At 54.1% G+C, this 21,256-nt stretch overlaps 2 protein-coding genes across 9 annotated transcripts in view; both read right to left on the minus strand.

Moving 5' to 3' along the window:
• Nucleotides 1-62: 62 nt before the first annotated feature.
• HK3 (hexokinase 3) lies at nucleotides 63-5,463 on the minus strand. The gene is made up of 19 exons (XM_062607587.1): nucleotides 5,303-5,463; nucleotides 4,831-4,882; nucleotides 4,583-4,745; nucleotides 4,121-4,269; nucleotides 3,860-3,979; nucleotides 3,668-3,763; nucleotides 3,486-3,582; nucleotides 3,220-3,403; nucleotides 2,893-3,048; nucleotides 2,570-2,803; nucleotides 2,187-2,491; nucleotides 1,971-2,110; nucleotides 1,704-1,823; nucleotides 1,521-1,616; nucleotides 1,322-1,421; nucleotides 1,008-1,191; nucleotides 787-942; nucleotides 375-608; nucleotides 63-250 (listed from the first exon to the last, which is right to left on the minus strand). Exons 1-19 carry the CDS (start codon nucleotides 5,440-5,442, stop codon nucleotides 115-117), a joined length of 2,862 nt encoding a protein of 953 aa, XP_062463571.1. The 5' UTR covers nucleotides 5,443-5,463; the 3' UTR covers nucleotides 63-114.
• Nucleotides 5,464-6,124: 661 nt separating this feature from the next.
• The window catches only part of UIMC1 (ubiquitin interaction motif containing 1), a 38,512-nt gene continuing 23,380 nt past the window's right edge, over nucleotides 6,125-21,256 (minus strand). For 5 of the 8 annotated variants that reach the window (XM_062607593.1, XM_062607595.1, XM_062607590.1 and 2 more), the window contains exons 7-13: nucleotides 20,231-20,319; nucleotides 19,229-19,308; nucleotides 15,789-15,957; nucleotides 10,465-10,543; nucleotides 8,794-8,914; nucleotides 7,026-7,089; nucleotides 6,125-6,589 (exon numbers count right to left, since the gene is read on the minus strand). In XM_062607593.1, the coding sequence (XP_062463577.1) occupies nucleotides 6,336-6,589; nucleotides 7,026-7,089; nucleotides 8,794-8,914; nucleotides 10,465-10,543; nucleotides 15,789-15,957; nucleotides 19,229-19,308; nucleotides 20,231-20,319 (856 nt within the window). In that variant the 3' untranslated portion in view covers nucleotides 6,125-6,335. Of the gene's footprint in view, nucleotides 6,590-7,025; nucleotides 7,090-8,792; nucleotides 8,915-10,456; nucleotides 10,544-15,788; nucleotides 15,958-19,228; nucleotides 19,309-20,230; nucleotides 20,320-21,256 lie in introns of those variants that run through there. The other 3 variants (XR_009962566.1, XM_062607596.1, XM_062607597.1) reach the window with 3 other exon arrangements.

Consider the following 21,256-nt stretch of genomic DNA (forward strand, 5'->3'; position numbering starts at 1 on the left):
GGGGCTCTGCCTGGCCGTGCTCTGCCCCCAGGCCCTCCCCGTGAACCCCCAGGAGGCAGAGGTGTGAAGAAAAGCACTTTATTGGGGTGATGGCAGTGGCAATGGTGCCTGTGCCTAGGGCCCGGCTTTGCGGCAGGCCACGGCTGCCACGAGCGCAGCCCCTTTCCCCGAGCCATCCTCCGACTGCAGGAAGGTGACGGTGCACTTGGGTGCCAGGACCTGCAGCGTCTGCTGGAGGTTCTGAGAGAAGCTGGAGGCACAGGAGGGAATGGTGAAGGCTGGTGTCCCCCCCTCCATGCGCCCCGTGTTCCCCCACACCTCTGCCATAAGGCAAGGGTCCCCGGTGGGTGCCCGTCACCCCCGTCCCCACTCACTGCGGGTGCATCTTGTACAAGGTTCCGTCCACCCCAACGGTGACAACCAGCTGGTCCAGGCCCCGGTTCTCCCGCATCTTCTCCACCACAGCGGCCATGCCGGCAGCACAGAGCTGGGCCGCCCGCAGGGACACGGTCTGGCACACCTCCCGCACCAGTACACTGTCCTCAAAGCTGGCGTGCAGATCCAGGTCCCGCAGTATGGCCAGTACCTTTCGCAGGGCCAGCCCATCGCTGCCCCGGACCAGTGGCACCGTTAGCACCACTGTCCCCATCACTGTCCCCATCCCACAGGCAGGAGATGGCATCACCTGCATGTGCCACATCAGTGCAGTGTGGCCACTCTCCCTGGGCTCTGGCTTTACACCCTCCCACCCCGGGCTCAGGGAACTTGCTGGAGCCCAGCACTCACATCTCGATGGTGGAGAGGAACTTGGTCTGGAAGATGTCCTTGGTCTGGAGCTTGGGGCAGGGCTTCCCATGGAACAGGACCCGTTTCTCCACCATTGCCAGCAGGATGTAGCGCACAATCTCCCCCAGGTACATGCCGCTGATGAGCTTCTCGAACCTACCCCAGACACAGCCTTAGCTGAGCACAGCAACCCCTGGGTGTGCCCCGGGGCCTTCACCCACCTCTGCTTGCCCGGGTTGATGGTTTTCTCGTCCACCATCCGGTCGAATGTGGTGAAGATGTGGTCCAGGCAGCCATTGTCCCCGAAGGCCCCCCACTCCATGTTGATGCACATGCGGCCATCATTCCCCTCCACAGTGCCCACGTTCCGCATTTCCTCCATGTAGCAGGCATTGGTCCCTGTCCCTGCGGGCCCAGTGCTGGTGTCACCCCCACCACAGCTCTGCAGAGCTGCTTGGCACTCTGCGGCCATGCCACACGGGCTGGGGTGGTGATGAGGGGATGGGAGACCCCTGAGTGCAGCAGTGCTCCTCACCTACAATGAGGCCGATTTCACATTTAGGGTCATCATAGCCGCAGGACATCATGGTTCCCACTGTGTCGTTGACCACAGCTACCACATTCAGAGCAAAGTTCTGCCAAACCAGAGATGGGGATGTATGTGGCTTAGTGGCACTGCCTGGGTGCAGGGTGACACCCTGGGAACAGACAACTGTACCCAAGCCCTTCCTTACCTCTTTGCGCTGGGCAGCATCCCGCAGCAGCTGGACCACATCCTGTCCCACACAGCCTGAGGCATTGAAGCCTTTGGTCCAGTTCAGCAGCACTGCCTGCAAGGGAGGTAGGAGCAGAGGCTGGGCAGCTGCCTTGCACCCTGCAGCCCTCCCAATCCTCAGGGTCTGGAGCCATCCCCTCACCTTATCCAAGCCCAGCTGCTGGCAGGGGAAGGAGAAGGTGAAGCCAAGTGGCAGGATCTGCTCTGTCAGGTCCTGCTTCAGCTGGAAGTCCATGATGCACTCAATGATGTGGTTGAAGAGCTGTGGAGAGGAAACATGGTCAGCAGGGCCCAGGCTGGGGTGATGCCGCAGGGGCTCTCCCAGCCCCACCCCAGGCCCATGGGCAGTGAGGGGGGAGGCAATTCCCATCCCCTCGCCCTCTCCTTCGGCACAGATTCTCAGCCTCACCGCCACACCAGTGCCCTGTACGATGGAGGTTGGGATGACATAGATCTCGCTGGCCATGCGGATGCTGTCCTCCGCCACGCGCACCACCAGCACCCGGAAGTTGGTTCCCCCCAGGTCCAGCGCCAGGAATTCACCTCGCTCTGCAGGGCACCAGCACGGGGCATCAGCAGGGCCACAGCCACCTTGCACCCCCTTCCCCAGGCCCCCAGCCCTCACCGGTGCCATCAGGCGTGGCACGGACATAGGTGGGCAGCATGCGGACGGAGGATCTGGCATTGGTCTCCTTGCCCAGCCCCAGGTCCATCTCCTGCCTCATGAGCGCCTGGACGCGCTGCAGGTCAGAGTGGCTGAGCCGCAGTGGGGACAGCAGCCGATCCACCTCCCGGCGCTGCTCCGCCAGGCGCAGAGCCACTGCTGTCACGATGGCTGCCCCGCGCCCGGTCCCATCCACTGAGGGCAGGAGGGTGATCGTGCACTCCGGGGCCAGCAGCCCTGTCACGCTCTGCAGGATCTCCCCAAACCTGCCAGAGGAAGAAGAGCATGGCAAAGGCTGGGTGTGAAGCACCCCACCGGGGTGGGAGCCCCGTGACCCTCCTCACCTGGTGTGGTCTCGGTACAACTCGCCATCCACCCCAATGTTGACGGAGAGCTGCTCCAGCTCCCGGCTCTGGCACATGTGTGTGAGGATGGCAGCCAGCCCCGCGGCACAGAGCGCGGCAGAGCGGCTCACCACCACTCGGCAGACCTGCTGCACCCGGCAGCAATCCCGCTCGTTCGGCTGCAGTCCCAGAGTCTCCAGCGTGCTCCTTGTCTTGGCCATGCCGCCCTCGTGGCTGCAAGGGAGGACACCGTGCTGGCTATGTCCTCCCCATCACCCGCCTCGCCTCCCAGCCAGAGCAGCTCCTGGTCCCCAGACACTCACTTGATGATCTCCAGGACCTGATGGGTCTTGAGCACATTCTTGTTCCTCAGGATGCCAGTATTGCTCCCCGTGAAGATCGCTTTCTCAGCAGCCAGGGTGATCAGCACGTGCCGGACGATCTCCCCCAGATAGAGGCTGCTCACCAGCTTCTCAAATCTGTGTGCAGCCAGCATGGGGGTCAGTTGTGCCCCACCTGGCACCTCTTGGCCCCTTGAAAGCATGTAGGAGCAGCGCAGGGAGCCATGTGCTCCTGTTAGTGGGGCCTGATTTGCCCAGGGGTGGACAAGGAGCCCTGGGGACCCTGCCCTCACTGGGGGGTGGGAGCACCTCTTCTTCCCAGGGTTGGAGGATTCCTTGTCCACGCGCTGGTCATAGGTGGTCACGATGCCACTTAGGGTGGTATCGTCCCCGAAGCAGCCCCACTCGGTGTTGACACACATCCTGCCGCTGGTCTCCTCCACCATCTCGACCAGTTGTGCCTCAGCCATGAAGCAGCTGTTGGTGCCCACGTCTGTGGGGGGTGGTGGGTGTGAGCACTGGTGCACTCCCTCCCCCAGTACCACCCCCTGGCATGGGGGATGCCCACTGCTCACCTACAATGATGGCAACCTCACAGGCCTTATCATCCTTGCTGGAGGTCATCATGGTGCCCACAGTATCGTTCATCAGAGCAACAACGTCCACATACAGCTGGCCAGGAGCAAAGAGAGAGCATCATTAGCCCCTCCATGGGGGCAGCTCCCAGCCAGGCCCCCTCACCTCGTGGCCCCCCCACCTCTTCCTTGTTGATGGCTGACTGCAGCAACTGCACAACGTCCTTCCCCTCCACATCAGTGCACTTGAAGCCCTTGGACCAGGAGATGAGTTCTGCCTGTGGGGAGCACATGGCTGAGCTGTTGGCCTCCAGCACCACTGAGGTGCTGGGCATGAGGCGGCCGCAGACCCAGGTCAGGGTTATCCCACCCACCTTGTCCAGCTGCGTCTGCTTGCAGCTGAAGGGGAAGACAAAGCCCAAGGGGAAGCGACGCTGGAGGCTGCTGAGGCCAGCCAGGAACTGGTGCAAGCATTTTGCAATGAAGCCAAAGAGCTGCAAAGGCATGGCCGGGGGTGACAGGCTGCACCCCTTACCCAGCACCCACGCTGTCGGAGGCAGTCCCGGAGCCCTGCCGAGCCACCATGGTGCTGGGCAGCCCAGCACCAGCCACCCTGTGCCATGGCCTCCTCATACCGCTTCCCCCTTGCCCTGCGTGATGTTCATCGGTATGTCAAAGATCTTGTACATCACTTGAGGTCTCTGGTTCCCGTCACCCAAAAGGGTTACACAGAGGGTCCGGACGTAGTTCTGGCACAGCTCCACCACCAGCAACTCACCCTTCTCTATGGGGGAGCAGAGGTGGTGTCAGGCAGAGACCTTTGCTGGGGCAGATCCCCTATAATCTGCCCCTTAACCTGTCCCAGGGACAGTCTCCCATCCATGGGGGAGGCTCCTGAGAGCCTGAGACAATCACAGGAGACAAGAGAACCAGCTCCTGGCCTCTGGTCCTGCACCAGGGACTGGCAGAGGCAGTGCAAGGGCAGTGCATGGACCAGACACCAGTGCACCCCTTCCCAGCACCCCAAGACCAAGTCCCAGGAGGCATATGGGGCTGTAGGTAGCAAAGCGGCCCATCGCCAGGACGGGCTGCCTTACCGGTGCCATCGGGCATGGAGCAGATGAAGGTGGGCAGCATCTGCATGGTGGCCTGCTCATGCATCTGGCGGCTCAGCCCCTTGCGCATGTCCTGCATCATGTGGCCCTTCAGCACCTGCAGCGTCTCCAGCGGGACGGTGAGTGCCCGCAGGGCTTTCTGTACCTGGGGACAATGAGCCTGGACCTTAGGGCAGGTCTGAAGGGCAGGGGATGCCTCTTGCAGGGTGCGAGGCAGGGATGTGCCTTACCGGGGAGCCGGCAGAATTGCTTCGCTGGCCCGGCTGTTGGCTCAGTGAGGGCCTGTGTGGAGGGAGCTGGTGTCAAACGCGGATCCCCAGCCCGCAGGGGAACAGGGCTCCGGCCTGCCCAGTCCCGAGCAGGGTTTTGGGGCCCATCCCCGACTCCGCCTCCCACTTCGCCTCTGCAGGGTCACAGCCTCAGCAGCATCGTGGCTTTGCAGTGTCTATCGCGACTGTGACCCGGCAGTCGGAGGTAGAGGAGGCAGCCGGTGCCCCATGACGCCGATGGGGGCCAGGGGATTAAAGGGGCTGCCCCTGCCTCACCCTGCCCGCCTGTCTGCTCAACCTGCGGGAGGCCGGAGGCTGGTCTGTGCCCCGCCCGGAGGGCAGCAGGGGAGCCTGCTGAGCCCCATCCCCGGCCCCGAACGCGGCTTCCCCACTCCCAGCGTCGCTCGGCCGCCGGCGGGCCGGAGCCCCTCACCGGTGCACGGGCAGTCTGCCTCGGTCCATCGAGCCCAAGGCCCGCCGCGGGAGGCTGCGCGCAGCGGCGCTAGCGGTGCTCTGCTCCTGGGAGCTCCAGGGCGCCCTGCCCGTAGCGCCGCGCCGCTCCGGGCTGCCCATGGCGGACGGCCGGCGGCAGAGGCCCGGCGGTACCGTTGCCAACGCCGCCGCCGTTGCCCTGGCGACAGGAACGGCACCCTCGGGCGCCCCTGCCCGCCATTGGCCGGCCCGCCGAGCCGCTCGCCCCGCCGTGGACAACGGGCGAACCCCCCCTCAACGCCGCACGGGCCGGGCCGGTCCCGCTCCCCGCAGCAGCGCCTCGGCTGCCGTCAGCGCCGAGTTCGGATCCCAGCTTTAATTGGCCCCGCGTTAATTAAGCGGCGCAATAAGGAGACATCCACGCGGTTCCTAGCAAGGGGCTCTACAGCAGGGCGAGAGTGCTCCTGGGGAACGGGAGACAACACAGCCCAGCCCAGGCTCCTCCATCCTCCCCCCCAGGCAGCGGGCTCCCCCAGGCAGCCAGGGAAGCCACCAAGGACACAGGGACAGCGCTGTCACACTGGTCTCCACATCCGCTGGCTGCAGCAGGCAGCTGACACGGAGGTGTCCTTTCCCCACAGTGCCCGTCCCCACAGAGCTGGGCACTGTAGCCCCTGCTCAAGAGGCCCCTGGGCTCACAGCACCCCCCCAGAGCCCAGGGACAGGCTGTGGAAGCGTGAATTTGGATGCACAGTGTGCCGTTCCTCCTCTCCTCCCTTCAGTGCCTCCCGTTTCCCCAGAGAAAGACAGCACAGCTCCCTGGTGTTGCTGCAGTTTCATAAAAACATACATAAATATATTTCCATTTCTTTAACAGAGAGCAAAGCTGCACAGGCACCTATAAAACACAGTCACGGCTCCACCCAGCGCTCCCTGCACAGGTCGTACAAAACATAGAAAAGGGGGGGGGAGAACGGGGCTGCGCTAGAACAGGGGCACGGTGCCATGGAGGGGACCTGCTGCCCACGGCAGCCTTAGAACTTGTGCTTCCTCCGCCGGCAGCCTTTGGTCTGCTGCTGGCTGCCCAGGCAAAGAGCCGCGTGTGGCTCCAAGTCTACAACGCAGTCTGTGGCTTCTGAGGAGATGCTGGGTTTCACAGGGGAGATGGTGAAGGGAAGGTGCTGAAGGGAGGTGGGGCTGTTCCCCACCGGCCCCTTGGCTCTGGCTGGGCGAGCAGGAGGGGACTGTTGGTCTCCTAGTCCAGAGAGGGGGGTCCCCGCATCAGCACCTGCAACAAGAGCACATGTCAGTCCTGCCTGGCTGCCCTTTGTCGTGAGCCATGGGCAAGGGAGGAGGGTGCTGCTGAGAGCATTTCTCCCTGCTCCTCTCCTCTTGCGCTTGGATCCATGGAGGGAAGCACGAGTGTGCAGGCAGGGACAGCAGCACCCTGCCACCCTCTTGGTGCAAAGGCTCTGAGCACACCCTTAGCCCTGCGAAGGCTCTGGGTGCTGGCACCGGTCCAGTGGGCAGAGGCAGGGATGTGTGCAGCCAGCTGGGTGCTGCTGACAACTAGCTAAGCCCCAGCCTCATGCTCTGCTCAGGAATTACAGACCCCTTCAAAAGGAATTTGCTGTCACAGCACAGTCCAGGCTGAGTGGGACCTAACAGGGAGAGCTGGGAAAGAGAAGCCCTGAGCCAGCCAGGCACAGAGAGCAGCTTCCCACCTGCAGACTTGCTCTCTGAGAGCTCCAGCATCCTGAGGAGTCCCCTCTCCTGTCTTCCAACATCCTGGCAAGGAGAGAGAAACACAGTCACATAGTGCTGCCACAAGGGAACCCCAAAGACAGGGTAGCCCCATGCTCCCCCAGCCCATGGGGTCCAGCTGAGTACAAGAGGGAATGCTGCATTTCCAGGGCTTCCAGCTGAGCACAGCTAGTCACCAACGGGAAGGGCACTGCCCCATTCTCAGCCTGCCCGGTTCCTGATCAAAGGCAACCAAAGGCAGATAATAAAGCAGAGCATGGTAAGGAGGGAGGCTGGGGTGCAGGAAGCCACCCCCAAGCCCAGCCAGTGAGCACAGGGCTGTCACAGGAATGTGAGCACCAGGGGCTCTGCCATGGTTCGGGCACATCCGCAGCACTGCACTCCAAGGCTCCATCCTGCTCCGTCCAAGCCCCAAGTGCGTAGGGGCTTGGTGCTGGAGGAAAAGGCCTTTCTACAGGGAACAGCCAGAAGAGGAACACACATCTTGTGCTCCCTCTCTCAGCCCCTGGCAAGATGCAGCTGCTCTGGTCATGCAGGCTAAGACAAGACCGCTTGGCCTGGCTGCTCCCTGGCTCTAGCAATGCTCTAGAAGGTACTGGCATCCTGGCTGCAGGGTTGGGGCTGCAAAGCACCCCAAAATGTGCTGTGGCAGGAACCTGCAAGGCCAGCAATGCCACTAGGAAGCTTTCTAACAGCTCAGCCCATGCCCAGCATGACCTGCTCCCCTGGTGACCTGCCACCTTGGGACAGACCCTTGCTGAGCTGTCCCAAATGGCCACCCAGCTCCAGCACCTTCCCCCATACCCCGTGCCTGTGCCTATGTACAGGACCCTACACAGCAGTTGGCTGTGGGGCACAGGGACAGAGCCAAACACCCCCCCACAGAGCTGGTCACATGCAGGAGCAGCCGTGCCCTGCAGTACTCTGAACCACAGCACTTGGCTGTATCCCAGCCAAAATCATCCACCAGAAATCTCATCATTTGCATCTGAATCCCCAGAGGGCTGAGGCCTGTGATGGATTTAAGGGATTATATGAAACTAAGACATCATGTTGCATCTTCATGCTGAGAATCACATTTCTGAGCGCAGGCAAAGCTGTGGCATTGGGGCTTTGCCCGCAGGAACCAGCAGGAAGGCTTGGAAGGACCCCCTCTGCGCTCCATTGGGATCACCAAAGTGGAACAACACGGTGGGGACCAACATCTGATGACTGCCCGTAAACAAGCTGCTACCCATACTCCTGCCTCCCACCTCCTCTAGAGAGGCACGTCCCACACACCTCCATGTCTCCCCTGGGATGCTATAGTTTGCTCTCAGCACCGAGCGGTTCCCCTTGCTCTGGCTCTGAAGCCTTCCCCATGGGAAAGGGCTTGTGGATCAAGCCAGATAGGCTTGTCACCCTGACACTGCCCTCCATCTATATTCAGATGAGGAAGCCTGCAAGACTGAGGCGTGCTGTCTGGCAGTGGGACAGTGCTGGCTGGCTGCCTGCTGGAGAGGTTACTGGCAGCTCTGCTGGATTAGCTCACCCCTGGGACAGCTCCATGCTCTCACAGAGTGTCGTGGGAAGGAGGGCAACGAGTTGTCTGGCCACAGCAGCCCGCAGAGATAGGCAATCCTACACCAGGTCGGCTCATCCCATCAACCAGGGAAACAGCTTCTGCTGCCAACCCAGCCCCAAGCCCAGCGCAAAGCAAAGGAGATGGTCTGCAGGGTTGCCCCTCACCTTGGCTCTTCGCAGCCTCCTGGTTCCCTGAGCTTGCCTAGCAGCCTGAAGGCAGCTGTCCACATGCCTCTGATACTGCAGCAGTGGCACCAGTGACTTACAGAGGTAGCACTTCTCACACCTGCCAGGCAGCAAAGGACAGAGCACCACATTAGGATTCACCCTGCACTGGGCTCCCAGCCACCAGCAGTGACTTTCCTCCTCCAGGCCACACCACAGAGAAGACATGTCACCAGATCAGGCCTTGCTCAGTGGGGTCAGGCCAGCACCAATCGCAAAGACTGAGTGATTATCAGTTTTCCCTGCCTGTTCCCCTGTATCCTGCTGCTGCAGCAGCGGGACAGTAATCAAATCTGCTCATCTAACTATCTCAAACACCGCTGATTTCTCCCCAGACATAAAGCACCCTGTCAAAATCCACAGAAATGAAGTGCAAGGGCTTTGCAAAGGGGAGTTAAATTCTGCCTGAAAAGCAAACCAAGTGTGTTAAATCAGAGAGACATTTTACCAGGGCTGGATGAACTTGTCTGACTAGTAAATCAAGTCTTTCTCTGCACTGTCTCCATTTTACATCATGCCACGCTGGGAGAGGAATGCAGAGCACTCGCTCCTGCTGGGGGGCTGGCACAGTGTGCTCCTCAAACCCATTCATTTGTGTAGAAGATGCCCAAGCTCATGCAGGACATCCCTGTCCCCCCTTCCCAAGTGTGCCTGGGAACAGAATTATCCTGGCTGAAAGGAGATGAGGGTCAGGCACGGGTTTACACACCTACACTCGATTCCACACTGGCTGTCGGCAGGGACTGAACCATGCAGGAGGGCACTGGCTCTTCAGGAAGGAAGTATCCAGCCACGGAGCTATTCAGGAATGGACCATCTCCAAGAAGAGACAAATCCCCAGGGACCAGCCCCAGCAGCACTGTGTTCAGTTTGATGAGCAGTGCTCTCATAGTAAAACTCACCCCAGGCTCTAAAATGCTTTTGGAGAGCCCCCATCAAGCAAAACTCTGCAGTACTTTTCCTGTATTTTCTTTCCAGTCAGTGCTGATTACCCAGATAATGTGTCTAAACAGAAGCTGTCCTCTCTATAATTAGCCTAATTCCATTAGTGATGTTGCCATCCACTGTTTGTAACAGCAAAATTGCTTCCATAGCAGGGATTTTACTGTCAGATCCTCTCTTATGATGCTTTGTGTGGGTGGCAGGAGGAGGGGCTGCATGGAAAGACATTAAACAAAGCCACTGCTATTCTGAAAGTCTAATTTAATTAAGAATATCACTACAGGTGCCATATTGACAGCCTCCCTGTCCTAGCCCCTTCTTATCCCAGGGTTACCAAGCTCAAATCTCCTATTAGAAACTGGCTGAGTTAGCACCATTTTAGCTACACAGCTCCCTCCAACCATGGCCAGAGATCATGTACCCCTGACCCGCCATGGATTGGGCTGAAGGGAAATCAGTGCAAAAATAAACAATCTGAGAACAGCAAATTCCTCTTGCTTCGGTTTAAATATAGCCACACTACAACAGAGGCAATGAGGGAAGGCAATTTCTTAGGGAAACATTGCTGTAAAGCCAATGGCCAGCATTTCTACAGGAATAAAGACATCCACAAGCAAGCTAGAATGGAAGCACAGAAACAATCTTGGAGAGACAAGCATACCTACTTACTTGTCAATGTCTAAGGATGACTGGCCGCTGTCACTGCTGGCTGCTTTACTTCTTGCTTCTCTCTGACGCCGGGTGAGCACTGGAAGAGACAGGAAGGGTTGGTTACCTGCCATCCACCCCAAAAGCACCCCTACACCATGCCTGAATGCAACAAGTTCCAATCACTTCCACTCAAAGCTGCAGTAGAAGTGATGGTAGAGGCAAAGAAATACTGCACTGGGACAGGCAGGGTCCTTTCCCTGCAGAAGAGGTAGCTGGCCAATTCTCCCTTTTCCAGGGGGGATACTGCAGAAGTATCCCCCCATACTTCTTCCCGGGAGCCAGGAGCCATTTCACACTGTAACTTGTCTTCTGGCAGAAGCAGCTGGATCAACAATATGTAGTTTACAGTCATTTTAAAGCTGACTGCAGCAGTGCAACAGCCTGGGAGGAGAGCTACACAGCTGCTCCAGCAGCACAGCCCCGGCCCTGCCGAACTGAGCACCCTGCCTGCTGCAGGAGGGAGCGTGGTAACTGGCAGCTAGGTAAGGAGAGCTGAGAGGGGCTGTGCAGAGGCTCAAGACCCTTCTGAAGGTGTGGTAGGAAGAGCTCATGCTGGAAAGGGAAGGTTACAACAATCAGCCTGCACTCACCCATGTGAACTGGGGGTGATCTATTGTCTGTGTAGAGCTCTGTGGGGGCTCTGAGTGAAGATCTCTACCAGGGCTAAGCATCAGCAGTGCTCCAGCACAGCTGCTCCAGCACGTGGCTGGCTAGCAAGATCCTGGCTGACCAGCATGATGATGGGACCAACAATTTGTTCCTTCAGCAAGCCCCAGCAGCCTTCCCAAACCTGCTCTTCAGGCATCTGCAGGGAGCATGCCAGAGTGTTGTCTCTTTCAGTTGAATTCCTCTCAGCATATTCCTGTTGACATGCCACCAGCAAAGCTCCTCAGGGAACATATCAGATAGCTTAGCCTGCCTCGCCAGGGATGTTCAGAACTCCAGCTCCAAAACAGCTGCCACAGTAAGTACTCTTGGGCAAACTGGCTAAGGGGACAATGCAGGGAGCTATTTTACAGCCCAGTAACATTGCTTCCCATACTCTCATTAGGAGAAAGGTCTGAACTGAAGGTATAAGCACGACAAACCTCTTATTGTTGGCAAATTATCTGTCATAAAGGGACACACAAGATTTTGCAGAGAACAAAGGAGATCCTTCAGAGTTTTAGGAAAACCTCACTTCTAGAGTTAGACAATCCTAATATCTATCCATGATGCTGATACAACATGGCCTATCCTTTAGGAGCAATCACTGATCTGCAGCCACAACGAGCAAACGCACTGCAAGATGCTCAGGAGCTGTTGGGGCTGATGAGAGACATCCACGCTGAAGAACAAAGCTCGAGGGTTTCCTTGAACGTTGGTATTGTCTTGTAGGCGATGACCAATACCAACAGCTCATTTCTCGCAGGCACTGAGGCGGACATTTCTCTTTGACTTGGCCTGGCCCAGATTCGAAGTGGCAGCCTGACATGGAGGACTGATAACAGCAGCCACCCCCCAGGCCACTCCAGCCTCCCAGCAGCCCAACTCATATGTGTGTTTGACAGCGTGGTGAGAGCCGTTCTCCAAATCAGCGTGCACTTGTTAATGTTCGTTTAACACTGCCTCGGGAGCCTCATGAACCAGCTCAGGTGCTAATCAGTTCTAGCTCCTTCCAAAAGGAGTGAACACATCTGACATAATGGCCCCATCAGAGATATCTGGGCCCAGCTTTGCATCTACCAATGGGAAGCCCCCCAGCTGTGCTGCTGGAAGCAGAGGCATGGGAGAGAGAACAGGGCTGGCTGGTGAGGCACAACCCCTCACAAAACATGGTGCTCACCTGCAGGAAGAGTCTTCAGAACACTGGAGAAGACATGCCATGGGGAAAATCCCCACCACAGAGCGGTGCTGACCCACTGTGTGACAGAAGCCTTGTAACTCTCCCAGGTGCAATGCTCTTTGCTGGGTCAAACACACTCTGTAGCTCAAGAACAACCTGCTCCCTGGCTTGGCACTTTTGGCTGACCCACCAGGCTCCTCCTCACTGTCACCACCAGCCGTTCCACTTTCTGTGCAGGATTCTACCACAGACAGGCCCACCGGCATCTTGTCCCTTCTCAGAAGTGATGAAGCTTTCTTCTGCATCCCTTCTGTTACTCTTTCTGCTGCGTCAGTGCCACTTCTATTGATGTCAGGAGCTTTTCAACAGCACCAGTGCTGCTGATGAAGACTGACATCAGGTTGCACTTGAGGCTTTGGGAGGAAGGGATATACCAAATGCTCATTTTCCTGGGATCACTTGGGAACTAAGAGGTTCGAGCACGTAGATGAAGGGCAAGAGGAACAGAGCATGTCACAAAGCTCAAGACCATTTGCTGTACTCAGTATCAGCCAAGACTCACTTCCAGACTGAGACCAGCAGACTCCTGCTTGGCAACAGCAGCAGATGCAGTGACTCCAGCACTCCCATGTCACACAAGCAAACTCTTCAGTAAGTGCATGCAGGAAGAGTGAGCTGGCACAGTGCTTCCATGGCTCCACTCCTTCACTTGGAATTAGCACCAGTCACTGAGCTGGAAACCTGTGACCCGAACCTCCCCTAGCCTGGTACAACAGCAACAGCAGGCTCCTCTTTGTTGTTTACTCAGACCACAGGAAAATGGAAATTCATGAGCAGATTTTCATCCTGCCCAGGTATGTGGTGCTCTGGGCATCTGGCCAGGGCAACCATGTACATATGTGAGGGAAACAGCTCCTAATCTTGCCCAGCTACCTCATTTGAAAACCTGTCCTTAAATATCAGCCAGGCTGAGCTGGCCTCCTGATAGGTAACACTGAAAGACTTTGGTGCATGATTACAAGAAGGATGAAGAGAAGTAAAACCAGCAAGGACCCATCCTTTTGTAACCATAAAACGAAGCCCACTGACAGCTGTAGTCTGCAGGACTGCATAATCTGCAGTTCTAGAGACATCAGGAATAAATCCAATTAGTAAGTCCAAAGACAGACCAGGCACCCCTGACTCAGTGCACCAAAGACAAACTGAAGCCGTGTTTTCTTAACAGATCAGGACATGGCTTAGAGGGCAGAACTTTGATTCTTCTCTCACACAAGGCTGTTGCTGTGCTCTCAAGACACCAGCAGTCAGCCAAGAGCACGCAGTGCTGCAGCAGCAGAGAACAGCTTCTGGACCCACACAGGCGCTGGCATTTGCTTCAGAAGACAACTCTCCCACCTCTTTTTTTCTCCCCATGCATTAGATTTTCCTACGGATTTTGTGCTAGTGATGGATGCCAAGGTAACAGCACTGGAAGCAGAGTCCTTTTGTACCTGCACAGCTGTGCCAAGCTACTCTCTGGCCTCTGCACAGAGCTGAACATCAACCCTGCCTATTGAACTCAAACCCCACTGACCAGCCCATCAGCTGAGACCTCTTTGCGTGACTGTTGCCTTTGTACAGGCACTTGGAACTGGAGCCAGGTGCCCCACAAGCTAGGCAGGATTGTGACCCACATTACATCCTGCTCCAGGTCCAGGAAGCCAATTGTCCTGCAGACAGCCTTAGTGCAAACAGCACTGGCATCACAGACTGTTATGGCTAATAAAGCCTGGTGTCTACAGAGAAAAAACTAGAATAACTGGCAATAGAAAACCCAAATTACTGTGATTTTGTCCCCAGACCATCACTCTGCTTAGAGCCATTGCTGCAGACCAAAATCTCTTTTAGTTCAGCCTGGTTTTCTTATGGGTAGACTGCTCTGTACAAACCAGAACAGCAGAGTAGCAATTCCAAATTAACTACCCTTACAAACATCCCCAAGGAGACCAGTCTGGAAGCAGAGTGGAAAGGCCAGCCTTGAACTCTGTCCTGTGGAACACCAGCACCAAAGGAAAGAACAAATTTCCTCACACTGCCACAGAATTCAAAGCCTTTTCCTGATCACAGTGAGGATTCCCCAGGATCAATGGATATACTCACAGTCCAACCACACCAGGGACCCGATTATCACAGGGCCAAAGACATTCCTGCTAAAAGGCACACTAAAAATTCAGCTCCATTTTCTAGCACAGATAAAACCTTTATCAGTGTTGAGGATGGGAGAGGAACTGTGATAATTTGTGATCTGCTGGAGCTGAACACTTGCATTAGCAGCTGGTTTGTGCCTGCAGAGAGAACTCCCCACCAAAACTAAGCACCAAGCAATATCAGCCACAGCTCTGGCTCCTGTTATCTTGACAGGACCTATGTCATATCCCAACAGATTTAGTATAACAGGAACCTCGTATTTTAAAACTACATCAACTCTGCATTAAGATTACATGGTCAAACTTCTTCCTCCTAGAGGAAAGCAGAAGTTACAGCTCTTGTACTAACTCTGATTTGCTCAAATTGCTTAAACATCACAGATTAAGGTTGCATTTAATAACCCAGTGTGTAACTGAAAATTATATATTCACAACCTAAAAAGTTAATCTTATTACAAGCTATTACTTCGATATTACGTGACATTGTGCTAACACAGACTTTACATTTCAAGCAGCAGCTAAAACATAACTTACTGAGTATGCTGATAACCAACCGGTGTTGTTTGTTCACTTAAGCTCTACAAAGGTTGGCTATGGAAAACTGATACAGAGAAGACTGAAGAGGATTAATATAGGCATTCTGACTGTGCTTCTATGCCTCACTTCACATGAAGGAGAAAAATCCAAGCTCCCAGATCGATAGCTATCATTCTGCAATTTTAGAGGAACAAGAGGGAAACTTTTCTGCAATCTCTTGCAGCTGAACAAGACATTTTTGCACATACAAATGCCAGACTCGCTGCAGAGCACAGCCGTGCTTGGAGTGGCACAAAACACTCTCCTTTCTCAAGAACCCTGGAGGATGCTCACCCATGTGGCTCAGGAGCTGCCATTTTCTACCACTGGCAGATTCTCTGCAGGTCCTCAACAGAACAGACAATAGATATGTCCTATGACATCTATCCTACTGCCTGAAGCATCCAGGGCTGGAACCTGTGGTTATATTCTGTTTGTACACTTTCCAAGGGACTAATAATGTCATGAATTATGAAGTCAACCAGAGAGAAGATGTCCCTGTGCAGGAGACACTGGAAACACAAGAACCTCTTTTAACACTCTCCTGGCCAGCCTGGAGATGGAACAAGCCAGAGTGAACAACCTCCCTCCATGCCAGGCCATGCACCAAACATCCCGAGAGGCACAAGACTGCAGCATCGGGCTGCAAGTAACAGGGAAGTGGACGAACACAAAGAGCAACTCTCTTGGCAGACCTGGGCTGTCCTTGCCAGCCTCCTGTCCCATGACACCGTTGCAGTACATGGCATGCGGCTCGATCTCTGCAGAGGGAAAGCCTTGATCGCACATGGGGCACAACACATGGTCAGCAGTGGTAGGACTGCGCTCAGCCACCGCCTTGTCAGTGTCTTCATCTCCACCAGCCTAAAGAAGAAATAATTAGGCAGACAGTTAATTGTGCCATTTCTCTTTCTTTTCCCCAGCTGCAGAGCTCCATGCTGTCTGGGAGTCACCCTCCCACAGACTCAGTTTTTCTTGGAAAGTTTTATTCTTCCCTCATCATACACTGGTCAGAAATAACACCACTGGCTGAGTAAAGTGTGCAGCACTAATAACTAATTCTTCTTCCAAAGGCAGTATGTCCTTCTGAATCATAGTGAAGCCTCCCTGCACAGCCATGCACACCATTTAAGGCAACCATCACCTGTACTACCACAGAAAAATGGCAAAGCTTCCATTAATCAGGAAAGCTCAGAAGCGAAACTGATGGAAAATTCATGGGGCAAGGCAAGAGTTCAACACCTGAGTTGTGCTCATCAGTTTCTGGACATGATCCACGCTACACAGGCAGCACTGTCTGGAAACACAGCTTCCCCCAGGATGAAAGGATGTGCTCTTAGGGAGTCTGGGGAGATCACTGGGAAGCTCCTCCTCTCTAGAGGAGGTGGCTGGAGCAGTCATCAGAGGGGGCACACATCAAGGAGAGAGGCAACACTATTAAAAACCCATGTCACAAAGAATTACTAGCAGTACCTTTTCATCAGGGCAAAGTGACAGCCCATGTTTGCTCTCTGGGTGCTGTTACCACTCACCAATACCCTCTCTTTCTGCACTGGTTACACAGCTGCAGAGGTGCTTCACTACCCACCCGCAGAGATACAGCCTGCTCCCTACACTGCCAATGCTCCCAAGGTGCAGCAGACTGCTGCCATCTCACTCATAACTAGATCTCTGCCTAGTCAGGCATGCTACAAGACTTCTCCACATTTAAGAAAGAACCTTTCCCTCCCTGCAGTGATTTTAAAGTTATTTAAATATTAACCACATAGAAGAAATCTATAGGAGAATAATACAGGAGAGTTTTCTGTTAGGGCTAAGCAGTGACATGTAGACAGTGTGCAGCAAAACTGCTGTCTGCTTCCCTCCAATGGTATAATTTCAGGGAAGCAGTAATTGGGGTCAGCCAAGATGCTCGGTGCCACCAGAGTGCTTTGTCACATTACTCAGTTTATTACTTGCCTTTCCAAATGAGGGTCTGATCCTGATTTTTATGTCTTAAAGGGAAGGAAGGTGGTTTGTTGACTCAGACCAGCTATGCAAAGAATTGCAGGACTGGGCCTCAAAATAAAAATCCAACCCACAAAATGCCTTTCTTCCAGACACTGGCTGAAAGGCCACAGCACCGAGCTCCAGGAACACCTCTCTCATTTCCAGGGAGGCTCTTTGCCCTGGATTTCTGCAGAGGAGCTGCCACATGAGTTCCCCCAGCTGAACACAGGCTGCTGAAGTACATCTCTCACAGCATTAGCACTCATACCTTCCTCTCACATCTCAGTGTCCCTACATCTTGCAAAGTCCTCACTGTGGGGCGTCACACAGAGGAGTCATAAAAAACAAGATGTGTCATATATGAATGATCAGATCAAACCTGCATTATCCTCGTCAGACAACACACAGAAAAAACATGATGGGAAAAGCAGCAGGCACTGCTCCTTCTAGCTGCCATTTCTAAAGCAATCTTTGGAGATCTCTGATTCTGCACACCCTGCCCGCCTACATTTGGTGGTAAATTACTAATTTTAAATGGAAATGCAACATTCGGTAACAAAAGACACCATGGTCCCAAAACTGCTTGTACAAAACAGTGCTGTAACAGTCTGGAAAACCTCAACTGCAGAACCAACCACCCCTGTCAGAGGCTGAGACTGTTGCCTCTCCTCTTCAGCAGAAGAAATTGCTTACAACACATAGCACTTCTAGCCAACAGTGAGCCAAGAGCAATGCTAGAGGCTGAGCTCAACAAGAAGACTACTGTGTCCTGGCTCAGCATCTGCTAGGAAGAAGTCAGTCCCTGCAGTCTGTGCTCACTCCATGCTAACTGCTGATGCACTGTAGCTGTTTCTGCTGTCTTCCTGGAGGGCCGCAGGCTCTGGAATGATACCTTCTGCCAACGATAATGCTGTCAAACAATCCCTAGGAAGCCCCACTGCACCACTCCCAACACTGTGCTGATCACCTTCTACTGTTGAGTCAGGGGTGTGAGACCCAGGCACCCTCTGCAAAGCACAAGGCACAGGGCAGCGTCCTGGCCATAGCCAAATGGTCATGAGCATGCTTCTGTGGCTGCCCAGCTCTGCACAGACCCACTGCCTCTCACTGCTGCAGTCTCTAATTGACTAAACAGTGCTTGGAGATACCTGCAGAATGAAAGGCACATGAGAGCAGAAGCTGGTTTATTAAGAGGCCCACAACTATGAGACATCAGCACTGCAGACGCACTGTACAAGCTGCAGACTCCCAGAATGAGCTTTCCACAAATGAGTCCTCTTGTTGAGAGCTGTACGACTCTGTATTCATGTACCCTGCCAGAGGAGTACTTGGCAACCCCTTTGATATCGCTCTCTAAATTAATAGACAAAGGGAGTTTTATCAGAAGCAGGAACTAAAGTCAGACATCGGCACAGCGGCAGCTGCGAAGCAATTGCTGTGCAGGTGTGACAACAGGGAAAGGAGCCACACAGTGCACATCTGCATCTGAGGTATGAGGATGGCCCTGCCAGGGCTCCCTGTGAACTGTTCCTGCACAGAAAATAACAGTCCAGGGCTCAGGTCATTCTGCCTGGACTGCAAACCACCACCAGCCCTCAGCACTTCAATGTTGTCTTTATCCCAGCCCAGTCTCTGCGTGAACCTCTCCTTTATCAGCCTCTTTGAAATGGTGCGTGGAGAAAACCCAAGTTCAGATGATGGTAACAGGGAAAAGCACATCCCAACACAAGTGACTGAGGTGTTGTAGGACTCCCCTCACAGCTCCTGGGGACCCTTTGCATCGCTGTCCATCACAGCACTATTATTTCTGCGCATGGGCAAGCACCAGCACTGCCACCCCCACGGATGGCATCCTCCAGCACAGCAGTGTATGTGGTATAAAAGAACAAGCTGGGATTTATAACAACTCTCTCCAGCTACAAGACTGAAAGGCTCCAGAAGCAGCTGCAAACAGACCCCAGCCAAAAGGGACTGGAATTACAAAGCAGTGGAGAAAAAGTGAAGAGGCAACTGTTTGTCAGGATCCTAACAGCAAAAATCCAAGCTCCCAGCTGCCCAAGGGGAAACACCAGCACAGCTCTGCTGAATCAAGGTCTAGAAGGCCAGACTGGAAACAGGACCCCTCCCCAGCTTCTATGCCTTTTACCTGCATAGGTGCAGCTCCAGGGCCTGAGCAGAGCTCTTCTCCCTCCACCTCAAGAGCTTCCTGTGGACTCGTCTGGGTCTCTGCAGAAAAACACCTCCAGGTCAGCGCAGGTTTGCAGCCCCCAGACCACCTCCTCACCTGTGGATGTAACTCAGCCCACTTCTTTACAGCGCTTTCACAGCTTCAAAATGTCTTTTTTAGACTTGCCACCAATGTTATCAGACAGTGTGCAACGACACAGCTAGATGAGGGGTTAAAGTCACAGCATGCTGGTGTGAGGACAAAGCCACCTCAGCTTCGCGGCTTCATGGGGAGTGAGACTAGACACAGGGAAATTGTGTGGGATACTTGCTGGGACAGAGACAAAGCAAGAATAGAGCTCTCGCATCGAGACAAACAGAGCTTCCCTTCTGCAGCCTGCCTCGCAGTCACACCTCCTTTAGACCTCCACGTCTTCCTTAGCAACAAAATCTGCCTCCAAGCACCACCACTACCCCTCTCTCTCCAGCTGCTCGGGAACAGGAATGGGCTCTTCATGAATGTCCTCACTGAAAACCCTGAACTGGAAAACCTCAAACATGGTAGGGCAGAGCAAGGAAGAAAAACTCGTTGGTCCCAAACACGTTTCATTAATGTAGTAATTTAAGACAAAAAAATTATTTCAGCTCTCACACTTTACATGTTTTGACACTGAAAATCTTGATTGCACTGAAGAGACCATTCCTGACACCTTGGTTTGAGTGATCCCTCCGTATCCATTTACATCCTGGTGTCCCTTCAGCAGCAAGTCCCCAGCAATCTCTGGTCACAGAACCATCTTTGAGGAAATGGGTCCAAAACCAGGAAATCAAATTACATTACCTGAATAATTTCACCCCTGACAAACGAGACTGGGAAAATAAATCTCTGTTGGAGTAAACTGAAGTTTTTCTTCTTTTCTCTGAATTTCAAAAGTGTGGAACTTTCAGTGCAAAGTTCAGAGCCTTTTCAAGCGCCTCTTACCTGGGCAGACAGAGATCTCTTCTTCTGCAGAGTTTTCTGTGGCAGTATCTGGGCTCCTTTTACTGCCAAGTGGAGTCAACACAGGGATGCTATTCAAAATATAAATACAATATCAGTCTCCAATCCAGTAGCTGTGACAGCCACACCAGCCTGCCTCACGCAGCTCAGGACAGCAGATGATGCCATAATTTCCAAGCAGTCAATATCTGATAGCCAGAAATAGGACAGTCAGACCAGGCTAACAGCAAAATATGGGTAGAAAAAGCTGTCCTAAGCAAAATACCTGAAGGGAACATTTTTATCTTCTAGAAGCCCTTGACAAAAAGGCACAAAGGGCCACTATCGCATGTCAAGGGTGCAAAAATACCTGCTCACAACTGTGCAACTCTCGATTCTTTCTACTCTTGGAAGATTTTGGAGCTGTGCAGGTATCAGCAATGTGCTTCTTTCTATCTAGGGAAGGAAATCCCCAGAGAGAAAAGACACAGAGTTGCTTTATCCCACCCTACCCTCTCCCTCCTCACACTGCTAATTTTCTCCCTTATCACTGCGCACAGCAGCCAGAAGCATCACAGACGCAACAAAAGGCAGGGCTTCCCTGCAGCAAAGCCCTAACAGCATTAGTGTGGCGGTTCCTCTGGGCAGCACTGGGTACCGCTCCTCTTGTTTTAACCTTCAGATTCCTCCTTTTCTTCTCTCCCTCCCAACACTGCTCAATGTCTTTCTGGAACAAGCAGGCACTGCTGAGTAAGTCTGGCACCCATGCTGACACACGCCACGCCTCGCGTGGCTCTCTGATGAGTCTGATCAAGTATGCAAGAACACACTTTAAAAACATGAATCCCCATACTGACAAACAGAAAATTTATTAAGCTCAACCACAGGCCCTGGAGAGCAGAGAACAGCCACTGCTGATTTATGATAAATAACAAAATTCCGATAGGAAATCTCAAGTGGCTTTTCTCTCTAAATAAAGCATCTCAGAGCATTTGTTATGAATCCAGGCTGAGTGTGTTTTACTCCGTG

Source organism: Pezoporus occidentalis, unplaced genomic scaffold (assembly GCF_034315485.1).
Source record: "Pezoporus occidentalis ecotype Australia unplaced genomic scaffold, CSIRO_AGI_Poc_V1 ctg124, whole genome shotgun sequence".
NCBI lineage: Eukaryota > Metazoa > Chordata > Aves > Psittaciformes > Psittacidae > Pezoporus > Pezoporus occidentalis.